The sequence below is a fragment of the Schistocerca serialis genome, chromosome 8 (genome assembly GCF_023864345.2).
Source record: "Schistocerca serialis cubense isolate TAMUIC-IGC-003099 chromosome 8, iqSchSeri2.2, whole genome shotgun sequence".
Classification (NCBI taxonomy): Eukaryota; Metazoa; Arthropoda; class Insecta; order Orthoptera; family Acrididae; genus Schistocerca; species Schistocerca serialis.
In genome coordinates this window covers 119,984,320-120,002,814 of record NC_064645.1, presented here as the reverse complement: position 1 = coordinate 120,002,814, position 18,495 = coordinate 119,984,320, and the positions used below count along the sequence as shown (strand labels likewise).

The following is an 18,495-nucleotide window of genomic DNA, read 5'->3' as shown; positions in this document are numbered from 1 at the left end:
ATAGAGTGAGCAGGCGAAAGTGGGGAGGTTGAACGGGCAATTTTGGCGCTGGCCGATCTGACAACCGTGGCACTAAAGGTGAGATCATAAGTCTGCGTGGCCGCCTCCTTTGTTGGCCGAGGAGAGGCAAAGACAGTGCTGTATTTTCCTGTCTGAGGCACAGTTGGTTTTCGACTGGCGAGTGATTTTCGAGCAGCAAAGGTAAACACCTTTTCTTTCACTCTGATTTCCTGAATGAGCTTTTCATCTTTAAAAATGGGGCAATCTCGAGAGGAAGCAGCATAGTCACCCATACAGTTGATGCAACGAGGGGATGGAGGTGGACAAGCACCCTCATGGGCATCCTTGCCACACGTAACACATTTGGCCGGATTGGAACAGGACTGGCTGGTGTGATTGAACCGCTGACACCGATAGCTACACGTAGGGTTTGGGATGTAAGGGCGAACAGAAATTATCTCATAGCCCGCTTTGATTTTCGATGAGAGTTGAACTTTGTCAAATGAAGGGGTCGGAGAGATATAGTCATAAGCCACATCGAACTAGTTTTGAGATACAGCGAGTTTAAAGTTCCATAGAGGTCTGAAAATGTTTAATACACAATAGAAACCTTATGTCTACTGCAAACACTTGCTTAATACTTGCAAAGCATGTTGTTAAATAGTCAACTCTCTGCATGCTATAAAATATTAATTTTAGAATGATTCTAATTAAGATGTAGTCAACAGTGGCTTATGACTATATCTCCCAAAAAATTGTTTAAAGCATAAAGTATGAATTTGTAATGATTTATTTTAACTACTCTTACTCAGCAAGCAGAATATATAATTTTTACACATTAATATATACATATCAGGTATCTGTGATGTATGAATTACTTTTTCATTTACACGGTCACATCAAGGAAGTTCCTCTACCTCATTATTGTACACGTTATTTCCAGTACATGACCAAAAGAGAGCTTGATTTGCTGCAGGTATGTATGGCATAAGAGACAGTACATCATCAATTTTTTTCTGGATAATTGGTAGTGGCTTTCTGTACTTTATTGGAAGCTGATATGGATTTGGTTCAACTAGCTTTTCTTTTTGACATGAATATCCACTGAATGAAAGCTCCTATGTCTGAATAAGAGTGCTTTACAGTTAGCTTGAAGGGATCTTCAGACTCAAACTTAAATTGAGTAGCTTCACTGAAATGGTGGGGATCTCCAGACGTGGATTCTGTACGTTTTGAGGTCAATGTCTTCAGGCTTTCCAAACTTCTGAAGTCTTCTCTTTCCATTTTAGTTACAATGAAATGTTTTGGACTCGCAGATTTTATTACTTCTGCCCATTCATCTGGAGTGTACACTATTGGCCGTCTATTTCTTGCATACCGTTTAATGAAACCAAAATCACAATCGCTAGGTACCATGGTGTGACCTACCACAGGGAAGTAATGCTGGACAGAATCAAATCTTTTGGTAGCAACAAGGAACCTTTCCAAAGCAATAGTAGTCCAATTCTATGTCTGACCCTTGCAGTTGTCTATGATTATTTGGAAATGTTTTGTCTGAGGGTTAGTTATCTGCAAGTACTTCAATAAGCAGCTCCCAACCTCATCTGTACCCCGTCCTCCATCTTTCTCGCTCCACAGAAACATATAATCATTATTTGATCCACAGTCGTGGATACCATAGTTGTATGTCCATATTTTCCTCTTGTAAAATTCTGGACCTGCTGTTAATTTAGGTGTGGGGAATGTTTGCTGCATGTCCATTGCTATCGTATGATGCTCTTTCGAATTTTCTTTAGCCAGAACAGTTAAAGAAGCAATCATATTTTGTCCTCTGTCAGCCTTTTTGAGATGCAGTTCATATTGTTGTTTCTTTTCTGTGACTTCTTCTGCACATAATTCTGGGTTGTTTATAGCAATTAGAAATCCATCACATTTTGAACAGGTGTCACTTTTTGGTAGTTTGAAGCCTACATTAAATTCAGATACGAAAATTTCTCTGAATTTACTTTCAGATACTGCAGGAACCTGCTTTTCCTTGCAGTATTCTGAGTATTTATCTCGAAATAAGGAAGCAATTGTGAGATCACAATCCAAATACATTTTATTGGGGTTCTGTTGCCTACTGTAATGACTGATATATTTCGGTATTGCGTTGAGAAATTCTCTAACACTTTGTACAGCTTTGTCTTGAAATTTATATGGGTAGTTTCCATGTTTTCCTGAAAGAAAAAAAAGATGAGCTTATATCCTCTTCCTAATAGAAATATTTGTATAGTACTCAGTTTGAGTACATCCCTAACTTATAGCACAGAGTGACATACAAACCTCTTCCATCTTCTTTCGGCACTGCAAATCCCTGCTTCATTTAATGTTGCAAATTCCTCACTCTTCTTGAATGTATCTGTAAGCCATGAACCCTTAGGAAAGCTTCCTTGCAGATCATGACTTCTATTCCGCATACCCTCACATTATAAGAAAATGTAACATCCCTGGATGATTTTTTCTTGGAAGTCTTTTTTGGATAGCTTTGAAAGAAATTATGACAAATATAACAAAATGAAATAAATGTACAAAATATTAAACCATTTGTATTTAAATAGTGAACAAACCTCCGCTTTTTCGGTTCCATTTTCATACAGCTCATCAGGTAAGTATTCGGGGCATTAAAGTTTCTTATGTCCCAAAATGAATGAAAAATGTTTTCTTCCTCTGCAAGCAGTTTTGTGAAACATTTAATTGAACAAGTACAGGGACTTCCTATAGTAGCAGCCTGAACAGTCTTGTGTGCTTTTAAAGACTTATACTGCTGACCAGCATTTCGTCGACTTTTGCTTTATTTTTCTTCCACTGATCAATATTTCGCTTTCTCTGCCGTGAAGGCTTTGGTTTTTCAGATGATTCTTCATTTATTCCACTTATTTCAAAGTATAATATGAAGAGCAAAATAGTCTAAGAATTTGTGTGAGATATAGTCATAAGCCACACAAAACATTAAATTTCGCTAAAATCACATTAATAAGAAAATATTTTTTACACATCTTTTGCCTTTGAAATTACATTATTGCACCATTAAGCAGTAATATAAATGTGCCCATCAAGTTTCATCATTAACACACAGGATGGCTGAGAAATGAGTTGCCAATGTTGAGAGAAACAAAGTCACAAGCCACAGGAAATTAATCACCAGAAATAAACCGTTTTATTTCCTTATCGAAACATCATCTGAGCTGGAACTGCTGGTCAATGGATGCCAAGATTCATCACTGTCAGGATGCAAAGGGTAAAGCTCTTCACTTCCACTACTGTCTGTGTCAAATATGCGTTGAAGACCCGAAGACGCTTCAGACGTTCCTGACCCACCCGCCATTTTGCCGTGGCTTGTGACTATGTATCTTCTGAAACAACCACCAAATGGCACAGCATAGAACTGCACTCCATCATAGCCTGTCATCTGTTGCAGTAACATGGAACTTTTTCAACTTATTGTGAAGAAGACATGGTTAAGAATGCCGCAACATGAATAACTCAATTTCGTGAAAGTTGTGGCTTATGACTATATCTCCCCGAGCCCTTCAAATGTCAAGAAGAAAGTACGGGTTGGAATGATGTTCGTGTCAACCCTTTTCATGACTATGAACAGCCGTTACACCCTGGTCAGACAGGTAGTGTTGAAATACCTCGTCGGACAATCCATCGAGGGAGTGTGTATAAACGACCCCACGTGAGGAATTTAAAGTGTGGTGTGCTTCCACCCGGACAGGGAAGGTGTGTAGCAGTGAAGTACGCAGCAATTTTTGTGCCTGGAAGACGCTGACTGTTTCTAACAACAATGTGCCATTTCGTAATCTGGAACAAGACTTTACAGGACCTGAAATTGCGTCGACACCTTTCTGAATAATGAAAGGGTTGACCGTGGAGAAGTCGTGACCTTCGTCAGACCGAGAAACAACAAGGAACTGTGGCAACGATGGAAGGACTGTCTGTGGCTGAGACTCATTGAACTTACGCTTGTGAGCAGACATAGTAGAAGATGAGGAAACCATTGCGAAAGTATCCTCCATGATTACCGGCGTCTCCGATGGCGCGCTCCTTCCTTGTGGAGGCCCTCTCTGAGGGCACTCCCTCCTTAGGTGATTGTTCACACCTTAGGTCACACCTCCCGAGTAACGGATGGAGGGACCAATCAGCACTTTCGGAAGGTATCAGCTCGGGTAATCACCCCTCCCTGTGCCTGGCCATTACCAGGGGGTACGCACGTGTCCTACCTGTCTACCCGAGGTGGGGAATTACGCGTTACCCCGTCACCGGCTACGCATGGAAATGCGTGTGTCGGCCTTCAGACACGCACAGGGAGGAAAAAAGAGAAAGGGAAAAAAATAAGGGAAAGGAAAGAAAAGGGCAAAGAGAAGAGGTAAGGAAAAGAGAAGGACAAAGGAAGGACGAAGACTTGCAAGTAGAGAAAGCAAGGAATGTGTTACATTTTCGAGCGTCCGTCTCCGGATGTAGGCACAAAACATACTCCCAGAGGGGGAGAAAGGGAAGGAAAGAGGGGGAGAAAGGGAAGGAAAGAGGCGGAGGTGAGGGGGGGGGGGCAAAGATGGGGGATGGGGAAGGATGCGGAAAGGGATGCAGCCCAGAAAGGAAGGAAGGCCACCTTAGCTCAGGGTCCAATGCTCACTACGCATGTATCCACAAAAGAGTTGTAGACCCCCTGGGGGGCACAGCGAAGCTGCCATTCATGATCCTTGTATTTGATTGCCTCTAGCAGCAAAGCCATGGTTTCATAAGTTTCTTTCATGTCTGCTGCATAAGCCAAAGTTACTGATGGAAATGCATTGCCATTATGCAGTAGTACTGCTTTCAAGCTGGTTTTACTGGAGTCAATGAATAGTCGCCACTCCTGAGGATTATGTTATACACCTAGCTGCATCATCAGAACATTGACATCTCTACATACACACACTGAATTCTGCATATCGAAATACTGAGCGAAGGAAGCACCTCTTGATCTGAAACAGGAAATTTTTGTCCCTGGAGCTAGAAGGTTCCGCTGTTGCAGTCTCGACCAAGTGTTCAGCCTACGGTTTCGAAAGTTGTAGATTGCGAACCAAATCGTTCAATTCCTGTTGATTAACGAGCTGAGGCGAAGTGTCATGATATTGAGGGCAGTGCTCTTCTGTATGTTCAACATTTGCTGATTCACTTGGTATGGTGTCTGGTTCTGTGGCTTTCAACTTGCAGACAGGAACAGGTAATCCCTCATCATGGGGCACAGGCAAATGCACTGAAGATACATTTGGATACTTTATTTTATATCTGGTTTTGCTTGAATGTCCAAAAATATTTGTAATACAGAAGTAACAGTCTGAATAATGGACTTTAGGCTCACACCACACCATTGGAACAGCGAATGGTATGGCTCGGCATTTCCCTTTTAATCATTTTGTTAAGGTGGTTGTATAGGTTATGCAGGCAATATGATGTGCAAAATTTTTGTCTTGATCACCAACAGGACAATCATAATTTATATGCCATCTAAACCAAATCAGTGATTGGTTTTCTTTGGGCTGTTTGAGCGAATTTCCCACACACAGAACAAAAGTTGTCGGGGTGGCTTGGACAGCAGTGAGATTTACTAGTTGTCATTTTTTCTTAGTGTAAGTCTTAAACACAAAAAGTTTGCGCTATCTTTCACAGGAAACACACACTGAGGATCTATTTCACACCACTGCTGGATTATCACACCAACCATTTACTGATGATTTGTAGATCTTCTAGCTCTCCTCTGCAAATCAAAAACAAACATCAAAATAGAAGAACAGCAAAAAGCGAAACACTGAATACGAAAACTAAAAAGCCTTTAAAAACTGAAAAATGGCAAATGCTAGAACATTTTGAGAGGTATATTTGTATTCTACATACCAAAATAATACTAGCTGATGTATCACATCCCAGTTGCAAAATGGCTGTTTACTAGTGAAATCTTACACGTCATCCTCCTTCCAGTTCCACTGTCAACTATTTTTTTTTGTGCATCCCACTCATTCTTTCGGCTATCTCATGTATTTCATTTTCATCACCTTTGTACAGTAGCATGCATGAAAAAATTAAGTTCACAGTGGAACTGGAAGGAGGACGATGAATAAGTTTTTTGACCTTAGGTTAACTAAGAGATGGGACCCATAAAATTAGCACATTTAGGAAGATGACTGCTACTGACATGATTATAAATGCAAACTCCAATCAGACTAAGAAGCATAGATGAGCATACTTGAGGGCCATGATAAACTCAATGCTAAAACTACTGCTCACCCCTATAGACAAAGTGGAAGAATTAAATGTGATTAAACAAGTAGCCAGTGCAAACGGGTATAAGGACCTTTATGTAATGAACATTTACAATAAACTAAAGTTAAAAATATGTGACAAGGCTGAGGCAATAAATCCAGAAGGCAAGAAGTTTGTTGCAATGTCATACAGTGGTGCATTTTCCTACACAACTGTGCAGGTTTTCAGTAAAATGAAAATAAAAATTGAATTCCAAACAAATAGTACAATTGGTTCTAGGCTATGCCACAAAGCTGGCATTGGCAATAACTTTTAGAATCTGGGAGACTGAAACAAGTTATATATTGGTCAGATGGGAAGGAATTTCAAGACTCATTTTATAGACCATACGTAGAAGAGCACAGTCGGTACACATTTTTATAAGGAAAAACCATGTGACAGGAAACAGAGAATAGTACTGAGGTGTTGCATAAGACCCCAAAGGGACAATTACCGAACCTGCTTGAAGAAATGGAAATTTATGTACTCAGAAAACGGTAACTGAAATTACTGCGGAATGAATAGAATGAATTTAACCTGAATCTTTATTTTAATGTATTCGGAAACTTATCAGTCTGAGCAGCATCACGTGCCATGGCAGCTTGGTGTGTAGTCACATCCACCAGCCAATGGTAGCAAAGAGATTGCGCCTTCTTCAGCAAGTTCCATCACAGAAAAGCAAGAACTTTGTATTGAAATCCCACTCTGGATGTCTTATCGACTGTTGAGATTTTCATTAATAGCTTGTTTTGTTAATTACCTTATGCTCGTGCATATTTTTTAATTGTTTTGTCATGGTGGAAGGCTTCCATTTATAGATGTGATGTTATTTTTAAATTTCTTATTCTGACTTTTACACAACTCAGTATATTTACTTTGCTAGGGTCAGAACTTCCCAATATTACTCTTTACACCTTTCATGTGGATTTTTTTGAATATGGATATAATTCCACATATTGATGTCAGTATGTTTTATTATCGGACACTCATTTTGGCATGTTAAGTAACTTAATTAATGGCCATGCATACTGCATTTTAATTATTAAATTTAGGATACTGGTTACTCATGTACCCTAGCTATAGTGCTCTCTGCTGGCCTCATATAAATACCAGATGCATACAGGCCATCACCAGTACTTACTGTGTATCCACAAAGTATAGATTTTGAACTGATACCTACATCAGAACATTTTATGGTATACATGGCTGTTAATTGTGTAAATGCTTTTTATTTTTCTTATGTATTACCACTATGATTTTGCTTCAGCTAACTGAACATAGCTGGTTACACCACCGCTTTTTATTTTTTATTTTTAATTTTTATTTTTTACGCATCTGAAAGTGGCAGTAGCTGAAACCAGCAATAATGTACTGTAAAATACACAGCCCAACAACCAGGAGTGATGGTCTGGATAGCCATTTCTTTTCTTATCAAGACCCCTTTGGTTGTCATACACAGCATTCTTACATCACATTGGTACATCAATGATGTTCTATGCCCTGTTTTGTTGCCATTCAAGGTAAACCATCCTGGGCTTACATTTCACCAAGATAATGCCTGCCCACACACAGCACGAGTATCTACTGCTTTCTCATGCTTGCCAAACGCTACCCTGACCAGTGAGGTCAGCAGATATCTCCCGAACTGAGAATGTTTGTAACATTGGGCCCTTCAATCAGCCCAAATTTTGACGACCTAACACGCCAATTGCTGTTGGTTTGGTCCAGCAACACATTCTAGTGTCCTTTATGGTTTGACAAAAAAATATGTATTGAACAACCCCAGTTCATACTGACTTTTCTGAACATTAGTGATTATATTATCAAGATAGAAAAACTTGTATGTGAATTGCCATTAATGCAGTACAAACAAACTTTCACAGGTTGTTCAGAGATATCCTCCATTTATATTTATATAAAGGACACATGGTCTCTGGCAGCTGATTACAGAGTAATAATGTAGTTATGACTTATTCAGTTTGTTACTGCAATCACACTAATTTATTTGGAAGAGCATGCCGGACTTAAGAAGTTTGTAATATGCAATAACCAAAATGTACAAAACAACACAAGATACAGAGTAATGAAACAGCCACAAGGCATATGTAAAAGTAAGTGTGGTGCCACTGCTGTGGGAACACCTCAGCACAATGCCATGTAGCATTCAGTTAAGCCATACACAAGGTGCATACTAGCTAGCTCTTCACCAGTAAACCATTCCTAATGCTGTGAATCACTGTTAGCACACAATTAACACTGCCAGAAAAGGAAACCCAAGGCAGAACCAAGCAGTACTGAATACAAGCTCGAGGGTGAGACAAACTAGGCATTACTGTTGTCAACAGCAAGTACCGTGAGTGAAGGGAAAAAGTTTGTTTACAGGCAGGACACAGCACATACTGTTGACATTTTTACTGCTGTGCAGGTATGGTCAGTGCAATACAGATAACTGGGATAAGAAACCAAACGAGCTGCAATATTCTATAATGAGCTGCCAGGGACCACAGGTTCCTTACACCACAATATTCAGAAAGCATCCCTGAACAACTTCTGAATGTTTGTCAGTGGAGTTCTGTGTGCGATTGTGAGTACATATACACACACAAATCAAATTATCATCTTCCAACATAACCCAGCCATTGGCCTATGCTACAGATCAGCCTATAACCATAACCAAATGGATATTCAGTCTCATCATGCCCATATTCATTTAGGCACATAAAATAAATGGTCGCATAATCTGAAAGTTCATTGGTTTATGGACTAAGTAAGAAAACAGCTTTTGAAATGTTATATTATGAAAATGTGCTCCAGATTATATGGAGAGATCAATAACTAAGAAGGTGATACTGAACTGAATTAGGAAGTGAAGAAATTTATGGAGTAATTTCACTAAATGAAGGGGTCAATCGGTGGGACACATCTTGAAGCATCAAGGAATATCACTTTTGTAAAATTTGTAGAGGGCATAAATTTGTAGAGGTATGCCAAAGATTGACTATAATAAGCAGATTCAAACTGACGTAGGTCACAGCAGTTATGTCAAAATGGAGAGGCTTGCACAAGACTGACTCATGGATAGCTGCAACAAGCTAGTATTTGTGCTGAAGAAGAAAGCAATGACATTATCTGGAAATTCTGGAGTTTACATTTATATCCCAATGCATTGAGATTTTTTCCCCCTCTGTGTAATTTGCAGGTACATGTTTAAATTATACTTCTTTTATATTCAGTTGGCGCATTTGGTCAATCAGCCTCAATTTTTCTTCCACTTTATTAATTTACAATTGTCTACAGACAGTTCAAGACTCATCAAGCCTAACATATTTAAATGTAAGCCACCATTCCCACACAGACTAAAAAATGTGTTAGGATCAAAAGATACTGCAGCCAGGTCTTTTACAGTTGTAATGTTTAAGTTTATTTAGCTGAGCGAAACACTTTCTTGCATATACAGATATATCTTGTCCAGACATTGCATCTTTTACATAACAGCTTGCTTAGCAGTGTGCTTTATAATCAAATTTATCAGTTTTCTGAGTCAACTAATTATAACTACACCATAAGTTTTAACAGTTTGACACTGTCATGGGTTTGTGTATAAATAATTGTCAGGGTTACTTCTAGTGGATATAAAATATATTTCTGGATATTTATTATTTTTAGTGGTACTACATATTATCAACAAACATTTTAAATAATACAGGGTATATGCAGAGTCATTTATAACATGGCTCCAGCATATTCAAGAAAATATCGTGATTCAATTTTAAATGTGTTCTGACGAAAGAAAATTAGAATGCAATTGATTTGCACCATTTCCTTTCTGTATTTTGTAACTCACCAGCATTTTTACACTAAAAACATTAGATACAATAATTTTTATCTATTCTGTTCTTCCAGTATTTAGTTTTCCCTTCTAATACTTCTTATTGTTCCCTTCAAGCAGATTTTTGGGTCTGTAAAATAAATAATTTGTGTGTTACAAAATAAGTGACTGTTTCAGAAAAAAAAGTTAAACAAACAGAAATTTCTTTTCAATGAATTAAGACTCTGATATATACATTTCATTGCAGGAAGCAAGTGATACAGGACAATCCCTCGTAATGAAATCGGCATCCTTTGGTAGTACTTTCAGTCTGTGAAGAGTGTTACAAATGTCTGTACCTCATGCTCAGATTCCCTACGAACTAGTTAAATCTGGAAAATTAGAGAAGATAAATCTCGGGAAATATTTTAACTTTAAAAACAATTCTAATTCAACAGTTTTTTCTTACTGCATTTTTGCTACAACTGAGTAATAAATATGGAAAAATGCAATTGTAAAGATTGTAGTAGCAAATAGATCTACTGATGACTACCAATACTGAATGCACATCTGCATACATGCTTTGCAAGCCACCATAGGTGCACAGCAGGGGTACCTTGTACCACACCTCATCTCCTTTCATTTTCCAATAGCAAACAGTGAGAGGGGAAAATAGCTGTCTACATACCTCTACATGAGCCCCAACTCCTCTTACCTTTGTGATCTTTACACAACATGTATCATTTATCATTTGCAGCAGAAGAGTAGTTTGCAGTCAGCTTCAAACGCTGGTTCTCTAAATTTTCTCAACAGTGTTCCATGAAAAGGATATTGTCATCCCTCCAAGGATTCACACTCGACTTCACGAAGCATCTCCGTACTACTCACCTGTTGATAAAACCCCACAGATAACAAATTTAGCAGCTCACTTCTATAGTGTTTACAAATTCACTTTTATACCGACTTCAGGATATACTTATACTTTAATTATGAACAGAAGCAAAGTCACTTAGTCCATTTGATACTGAAATAATGAACTGAATATTTCAAATATATCAGGGAAAGCTTGTTATGATAAAAGTAGGAAGAAAAATAAACAAATATTTATTTTCTTTATTAACAACTGTCAGATTTTCACACTGCCATAAGACGTACTCATTTTTATGTGGCACATTTCCCTAGTAGTACTATCGACCATGATTTGAATTGAGGACAAATCAAGTTAATTCTTACACTCTATATGATCAGAATCAGCACACACAGTCAACACTTCACTGTTAGATGCTGACTGTCACTTACGGCAAAATCCCTGATGACAGAGGGCCTGCTGAGTCATGCCGAGTAATGCCCCTTTATTTTCTCTGCTTCTTCAGTATGGATGGAGTGTCTCCCATCACCCAAATTCCTCAGTGAAGTTACAATTTCCACAGTTTTATCTGTAACAATTCAATAATTATCCCAACCATAAACATATTATCAAAAAAACACTCCTAACTACACATGACGTCCTAGTGTTAATACTGTTCTGTCAGGCCAAATCTTGTGCAGCAGCACATGGTCTGAACTGAACATTTAACAGAACACCTATTTACTGCAAGGTAAATACTTACTGCTGTTCAGGAAGGACCGCAAAACAGACTAATTTCAATTTAAGCGGGGTATACAGAAATTACATTTTTAACAGTACTGAATGGTGTTTGAATTTTTACTTTTAGTTTATGGAAGAGACGTAGGCAGCACTAACATGTTTGACTGTGTATAAAGGGCTACAAGGATTTGGAAGATATACATAGCCAAAATACTGTATACTGATGTACTCTTACTAACAACATACACCCGAGTAATATACTTACTTTACTCCAGGGGAACACAGATAAACTAGAGGGTTTGATACCATACATCGACTTTGCCCAATGATGTCATATCAAGCCCCAAGATGCAACACAAACACTATTTCAAAATGGCAACAGTAACCTTAAACCTTTCCATAGTGCACAAAAATAAACAAATATAGAATGGTACAAGTTCTTCATAATAATCACTGAAGCTAGTGAAACTATCACAGGAAAATAGGGTTCTGTGCTAAGACAAATTGAGACCTGACATAATATCCGCAAAATCACGATACCAGAGACAAACAAAATGCAACAACAGAAACATGATAAAACAATAATTTCAAGAATGCAGAAACTGTGCAATGAGAGATAATAAACTATAACCGCTACCAACATTCGATGAGCTACATTGCTCAACTTAAAACCGTGAAACAGACGGCACTACAAACAAAATCAAAAGTCAAGACTGACACACATAGCGAAAAACAATGGAAACTGGCAACAGGCAGTATTGACAACGCCAGTTGACCTATATAATTCAACTTTAAATACTGGTACAGAGAGGCCTAAACTCTCACAACAAAAACAACTTCAACAAAACCAAGAATCAAACTTACCAGACACCAAATTCCTCATCAGAGGTCCAACTCAAACACAGATAGCACAAAACAATGAAAAAATGGTGTGAACAATAATAAAATAACAAAATTCACCAACCAATTTAAAAACACAGAAACAATAAGAACACACACCATAGTCAACAGAAAACTATGCAATACATGAAAGAAACTCATTCCAAACGTCACCCTTTCCATTTAAAAAACAAACACAAAAACACACTACCACCCAACTTAACCCACACCCCATCCTACCAAATAGAAACAAACAACAAAAAACCTGCCACCCACTCCTATTTAACTCACAAGCCAGAGCCTGTACAACTTGTCCATTAACTACACAAATACCTGAAAAATACGTATCTGCAGTACACTTTTACCACCAGCAATACCCACCAAGATGAGCTTGTAAGACAGAATAGCACCTATCACCACCACAACAAATTTGATGACGCCCCCTCCCCCCAAATCCCACAATAGTATTAGCAAAGGTCCCAGTCTTAGTCTTTAAATTCTTTATTATGGCTCACGAAAAGGGGATTATTTCACCTGTTGCCCATCTCCTTATATAAAGCAAACCCATCTAACATAATAGTACACCCCTCTGTTACACAGCCTTTTCCGCTGTTAATGACTTCAGAATATGCTTGCTGCAAGAACCACCCAATGAACATCAGAATCCCCGTCAGAAACAACGGCTCTAAAAACCCAAAACCAACATCTTTTACGGCCTCCACCACTCTTCCTCTTACCAAAGCATGACTTATCTACTTCCATTATCACCCTTAGCCCTCCTGATGATCACCTCTACTTAATAGATTCGCCCACATCCTTTTTTTTTTTTAAAAAAAAAATTCAATTACCCTACTTTCAGAACCATCAGTTTCATGCATGGTGTATTTGAATGAGAGCTGTTAACAAAACTAGTATGTCAGCAGAACTATAACAAAGACAGTCTCAAGCTGTCAAACCATGTTCGGCATCTGACAGACTGCTGCAAATTATCCTGGCAACACTACCACATGTAGCCATTGGAAGAGTGACGACATAGCCTCTTCGTAAATCTCTTACTATTCTCATACATGTGATATTTACAGTATCCCTTAACAACACCAAACAGTTGCAAAAATTTAGTAGTTTATACAACACACCCTATCTCAGCCCATAAAACTGAACTACTGAAGGTTAATTTTGAATCTCTGTTGCAAAAAATAACACAGCAAGATTACAAGTAAACTAAACCAAACAATCCTTATACCATAGACCATATACCTTATTAAAAACAAGAGAATTTACCTAGAAATAAAAGAAGGGATACAATAAATAGAACTAAGACAACAGAACATCTGATCACCAAATGTAATTACCACGGTAAACAAAAATTTCATTTCAAAAAATAAAATTGTTGAGCTACTATTCAATATAAAATTCAATTGCACTTACAATTCGCAGTTCACATGAATTCCAATCTTAGTGTTCTCCAGTTACTAAGACTAGCACTACACCCTTGTAAATGACTGAGCTTTTTTGTCAAGCACATACAGTGTACACATACCAACAAAGTATGTCAATTTAAACTCACTTTTGAAGTAAACAGTATTCATGCATGCTATATTTTGATTCTAGTAAGAAAGGCTAAAAATACACTTAAAGCATTTCTAAAATTGACTTTGGAACTGTGAGTATTCAAGAAGAAGAAGAAAAAGAAGAAGAAACAAAACAAGGATCTGTTCCTGGAAATGATTTAGAATGAGAGAAAAATATATACATTACAACCTGTTAAAGAGAATGTTACACAGAAAATCTGATTATTACATCAGCTTCCTGTGAATGGACAGTGAAACATTTAATATCTTGTTTAAGAGCTAATTTTGTCCTCTGAGTGACAAAGTACCCTCAGCGAAAATTTATTCTCCTCTGCCCCTAATAACAATTCATTAAAATATTATGACTGTGAGGGCATATAGCTTACATCATCCAGGGGCATATAGCTTACATCATCCGTGGAAGAACTGAAGCGCTCATATGTTATATTTTATTGCACTCCTCCTTGTATGCTGCGTGTATAATATTTATTCTTTCACAAATTTCCCCTGTGTAATGCATGCTGGGAAAGATGTGACAACTCTACCATTTTGGTAACTGTCACTGCTAATTTATTTTTAACCACAATTTCAGTTTCCATAGTTGTGGAAACTCATTATACAGTAAGATAAATTGTAATAAAACTATTTTTCGCCAAATATATCCAGCAAAGTATCAACATAAAAAATGTCCACCATCTTGTCAGATATTCCCATCAGTGAAAACTTCTGACAAACTCACTCTAAATTTGAGAAGCACATCAAATGGTACCATACACTGTCAAATATTTGGCAAACATAGTACAATTTGAAGTATTGTCTGGCATGGGCCTATAGACAATATTTAATCTCTGGATACTTATTGGCTTAATATTGTAAACAAGTGACATCATGGCTCAATGCAGGATGGCTACTCAAACTTGGGGAAAAAATGTCCTAAAAAAGGCGTGTGGAGGAGAAAGACAGAGTAAAGAAGCTCCTGATAAATTAATATGGAGAGCAGACGGGGGGGGGGGGGGGGGCAGCATGCCACAATGACTTCTTTCCTCTCAGCTGAGCTATATGCCAGCCATAAGCAGTAGTTCAACTGGAGTTTTTAAGCATCATTAATTAATATGTAATAATATTCATGTAATTAATGCACTTTGCAGTATTACATATTTTAAAATTTTTGATTTATAAAACTCAATAAAATTCAGTTTCAATGCTAGGTTAAAATGTTGCATTCCTTGAGACCTTATGAAACTCCTGAAATTCCCTGAGATTTCCCCAATTTTTTCCAGGTAAAATTTAATTCCCTGAGAATTCCAGGATTTCCAGAAGAAACATCACTATGTCAATGCCAATGAGTGGTATCAAACATTTGAGCTGACTCCAAACACTATCTGGAACAGAAGTGCGACACCCAGTAGTGCAAAACAATTACTACAGAGTATCCATACAAATCTGTTCTGAGTCAGCTATTTTATGATAACAGACCGACAACATTCACATAAACATGGGTGATTTCTGACATGTTCTGTTAATTAATGTATTATATTTTCATTACATATGTTCGTAACTTCGTACTCTGCTAATGTACTGATTTCAAAACACGAATGCCTATGCTAATTTGTAAGAATCCAGCTAAAACTGTCAAAAATCAATGCACAAAAAAAGTATTTTATAGAGTGGCAATATTAATCCAAAATCAGTCTTACACTAAGGAGAAAAAAGGCTTCAAAGCTAGTACAAATGAACACATTGCAAGAACAGCTATCGTATAAAATACAGACTACACCCTTTATTATTTTCAAAAATTCTGTAAATTACAGTCATAGGAAAATCTTCAGTACATTATATTTAAATACATTCAACATAAAAGTCAGAATAAATGTAATGAAACATCACTTAAGGAAGTTAATTAAAGACAATGTTTACATGCAAACCAGCAGAAACAGAACAACACACGAAACTGTGGTTAAAAATACCAACAGTGTTCTGGACTACAAAGCGTCTAAACATTTAAAACCCAGTTGCACATCAAGATATACAGTACGGAAACTGGAAGATCTAATAGTGAGCAAAAGTAAGGGCAGGTGCTGCAGAAACATAGTGGTGAAAAATCTAATCAAAGTATGGCATTCAAACTATTATTAAGCCAATGCTCCCCTCTGCAAAATTTTTTAATAAAAAATATAAACACTTTTAGCCTCAGTGGTTTCTGGTTTGAGGCAGAAGCCCCTATTTCTCATATGGTTAACAGAAGGCCTGACTGCAAGTGATACTGTTATATCAATGTTAGTTCAATGATACTAAAAACATATATGACAACATTCTTAAAAACATCAATAATATCTTACTTAGTGTTCATCTTCATAACACGAGAAATTAGTTTTATGCCTAATTCCTAAAAATTTTGGTAAAGAATATATGAACAAACAAATCAGAACAGTTAACAATACTTTAGTGCAAACAGCAAACAGTTTGCAATCATGGAACAAAAGCAGGGATAAACTATGAAATTGAATGACTAACAAGTGATAAATTCACAAATCACAATTCTCACTTGAACAAAAAATGGAATGGGAAGGAGTTTCTTTCATTAATTAAAATTATCAGTTGTACAAAACAACTGCAGCCATCCTTGAACCAAAAAGTCTGCCTGAAGACGTCTGTGTTTCACCAGCAATAAAAACAGAGTAAAAGCCAGTAAAGTATGAGTTTTTGTTTTGTTTGAAGGGGCAAAAACAACTGGGGTCATACGTGCCCAAGTCAAAACTACAGAACATGAAGAAACAGAGGAGTTAAAAAATTACTGTATGTCAGTCCCACTTGACATAAGAGAAGACAGCTAAAAGCAGGGAGGTGGAGAAAGGGCTACAGAAGACATCATACAGAAATGGAGGTCCAAAACTGACAATTAAATGGCCTTCGCCATATTGCCTTGATGGATAAAAAGTAGAACATGGTCGACAGTCCGCATGTCATTTGATAAAACAGCCGATAACTCAGACGGCAAACCCAAGTGGGAACGTAAACAGTTAAAAAATGGGCATTCTATTAGAAACTGATGGACAGTTAAAACTTGGGGGCAATGTGTACAAAGCGGTGGGGGACCATCACCTATCAAATGACAATTACTAAAAAGAGTGCCCAATAAGCAACCTAGTTAAAATGACCACGACCTGGCGGGAGGACCGAGATGAGGACATCCAAGCCACTGGGAGTGGCTTAATAAGCTGGAGCTCATTCCCATGAATAGCAATGCCAAAGGGACACCACCTTCTGACAGACAGCAACACAGAGATCATTGGAGGGAATACAGGAACTAGTGGGCTAAGGTACAAGGACTGCAGCCCTGGTAGCAGTGTCAGCAGCCTCGTTTCCTGGCAGACCGATATGACCAGGAACCCACATAAACATCACATTGGCTCCACCAAGAGTGAGCAAGTGACAGTTTTCCTGGACCCACTGAACTAATGGATGGGCAGCGTACAGCGCACATAAACTCTGAATGGTGCTGAGTGAGTCTGAGCAGAGAACAATTGAAAAGTGTGTGTCACCAGATGTACGCTGTGGCCTCAGACAGGGCGAAGAGCTCGGCTATAAATAATGAGCAGTGTGCCAGAGGACCAATATCAAAAGATGGGGTCACCAATGATGAACGCACACCTGACAGCACTGTCAGTCCAAGAGCCATGAGTGTACAAAAAGGTACTATCGCAAAGTTCCAAGCGAAGGTAGTGAAACTGAAGGTGATAGAGCGAGGCTGGAATAGTGTCCTCAGGAAATTATTGAAGGCCATGGTGAACACTGGCTGCCACAAAAAGCCAAGATAGTAAAGCATTGTCACCCACCGGGAAAGTTGCAGGTAGCGTGAAGTTAAGCTGCCGGAACAAGAGCCGAAAGCGAACTCCAGGAGGTAACAGAAGAGGGATGCGCCCCATACTGGCGATCAAAGGAACTTTCGAAGAATGAGCATAGGATAGGTGGCCACGCATGGTAGACAAACGGAATGCATATCTGCTGAGGAGAATGGCAGTAGGACAGAGGTAGTTCAGCAGCTTCTGCATATAGACTCTCAAATGAGCTAGTGTGAAAGTCACTAGTGGCCAAACAGATGCCACAATGGTGGATAGTATTGAGATGGTTTAAGAGGGACAGATGTGCAGGTGCATTAACGAAACACCCGTAGACTAGTACTGAATGGACAAGGGACCGGTGTAAACAGAGGAAGATGGTTTGATCTGGACCACAGGAAGTGCCATTGAGGACACAAAGGACATTGAGGGACTGCGTACAATGGGCTGCCAGGTACAACATGTGGGAGGACCAAGGAAGTT

General features: G+C 38.3%; 1 protein-coding gene and 1 long non-coding RNA gene across 4 annotated transcripts in view; both read right to left on the bottom strand.

The window, feature by feature from the left end:
• Window positions 1-772: 772 nt before the first annotated feature.
• LOC126416637 (uncharacterized) lies at window positions 773-4,391 on the bottom strand. 2 transcript variants are annotated; one of them, XM_050084405.1, is made up of 3 exons: window positions 2,610-4,391; window positions 2,326-2,525; window positions 773-2,219 (listed from the first exon to the last, which is right to left on the bottom strand). In XM_050084405.1, the coding sequence occupies exons 2-3, from the start codon at window positions 2,363-2,365 to the stop codon at window positions 1,507-1,509; spliced, it is 753 nt and encodes a 250-aa protein (XP_049940362.1). In that variant the 5' UTR covers window positions 2,366-2,525; window positions 2,610-4,391; the 3' UTR covers window positions 773-1,506. The 2 variants fall into 2 exon arrangements, with proteins under 2 accessions (XP_049940362.1, XP_049940359.1); XM_050084402.1 differs by having other exon boundaries at window positions 2,326-4,391.
• A 5,364-nt stretch (window positions 4,392-9,755) lies between these two features.
• The window catches only part of LOC126416664 (uncharacterized), a 28,758-nt gene continuing 20,018 nt past the window's right edge, over window positions 9,756-18,495 (bottom strand). Inside the window, exons 2-5 of one of the 2 annotated variants that reach the window (XR_007575491.1) lie at window positions 11,369-11,571; window positions 10,851-11,023; window positions 10,392-10,527; window positions 9,756-10,286 (exon numbers count right to left, since the gene is read on the bottom strand). This is a non-coding gene — a long non-coding RNA (uncharacterized LOC126416664). The remainder of the gene's footprint in view (window positions 10,287-10,391; window positions 10,528-10,850; window positions 11,024-11,368; window positions 11,572-18,495) is intronic. The other variant, XR_007575490.1, reaches the window with a different exon arrangement.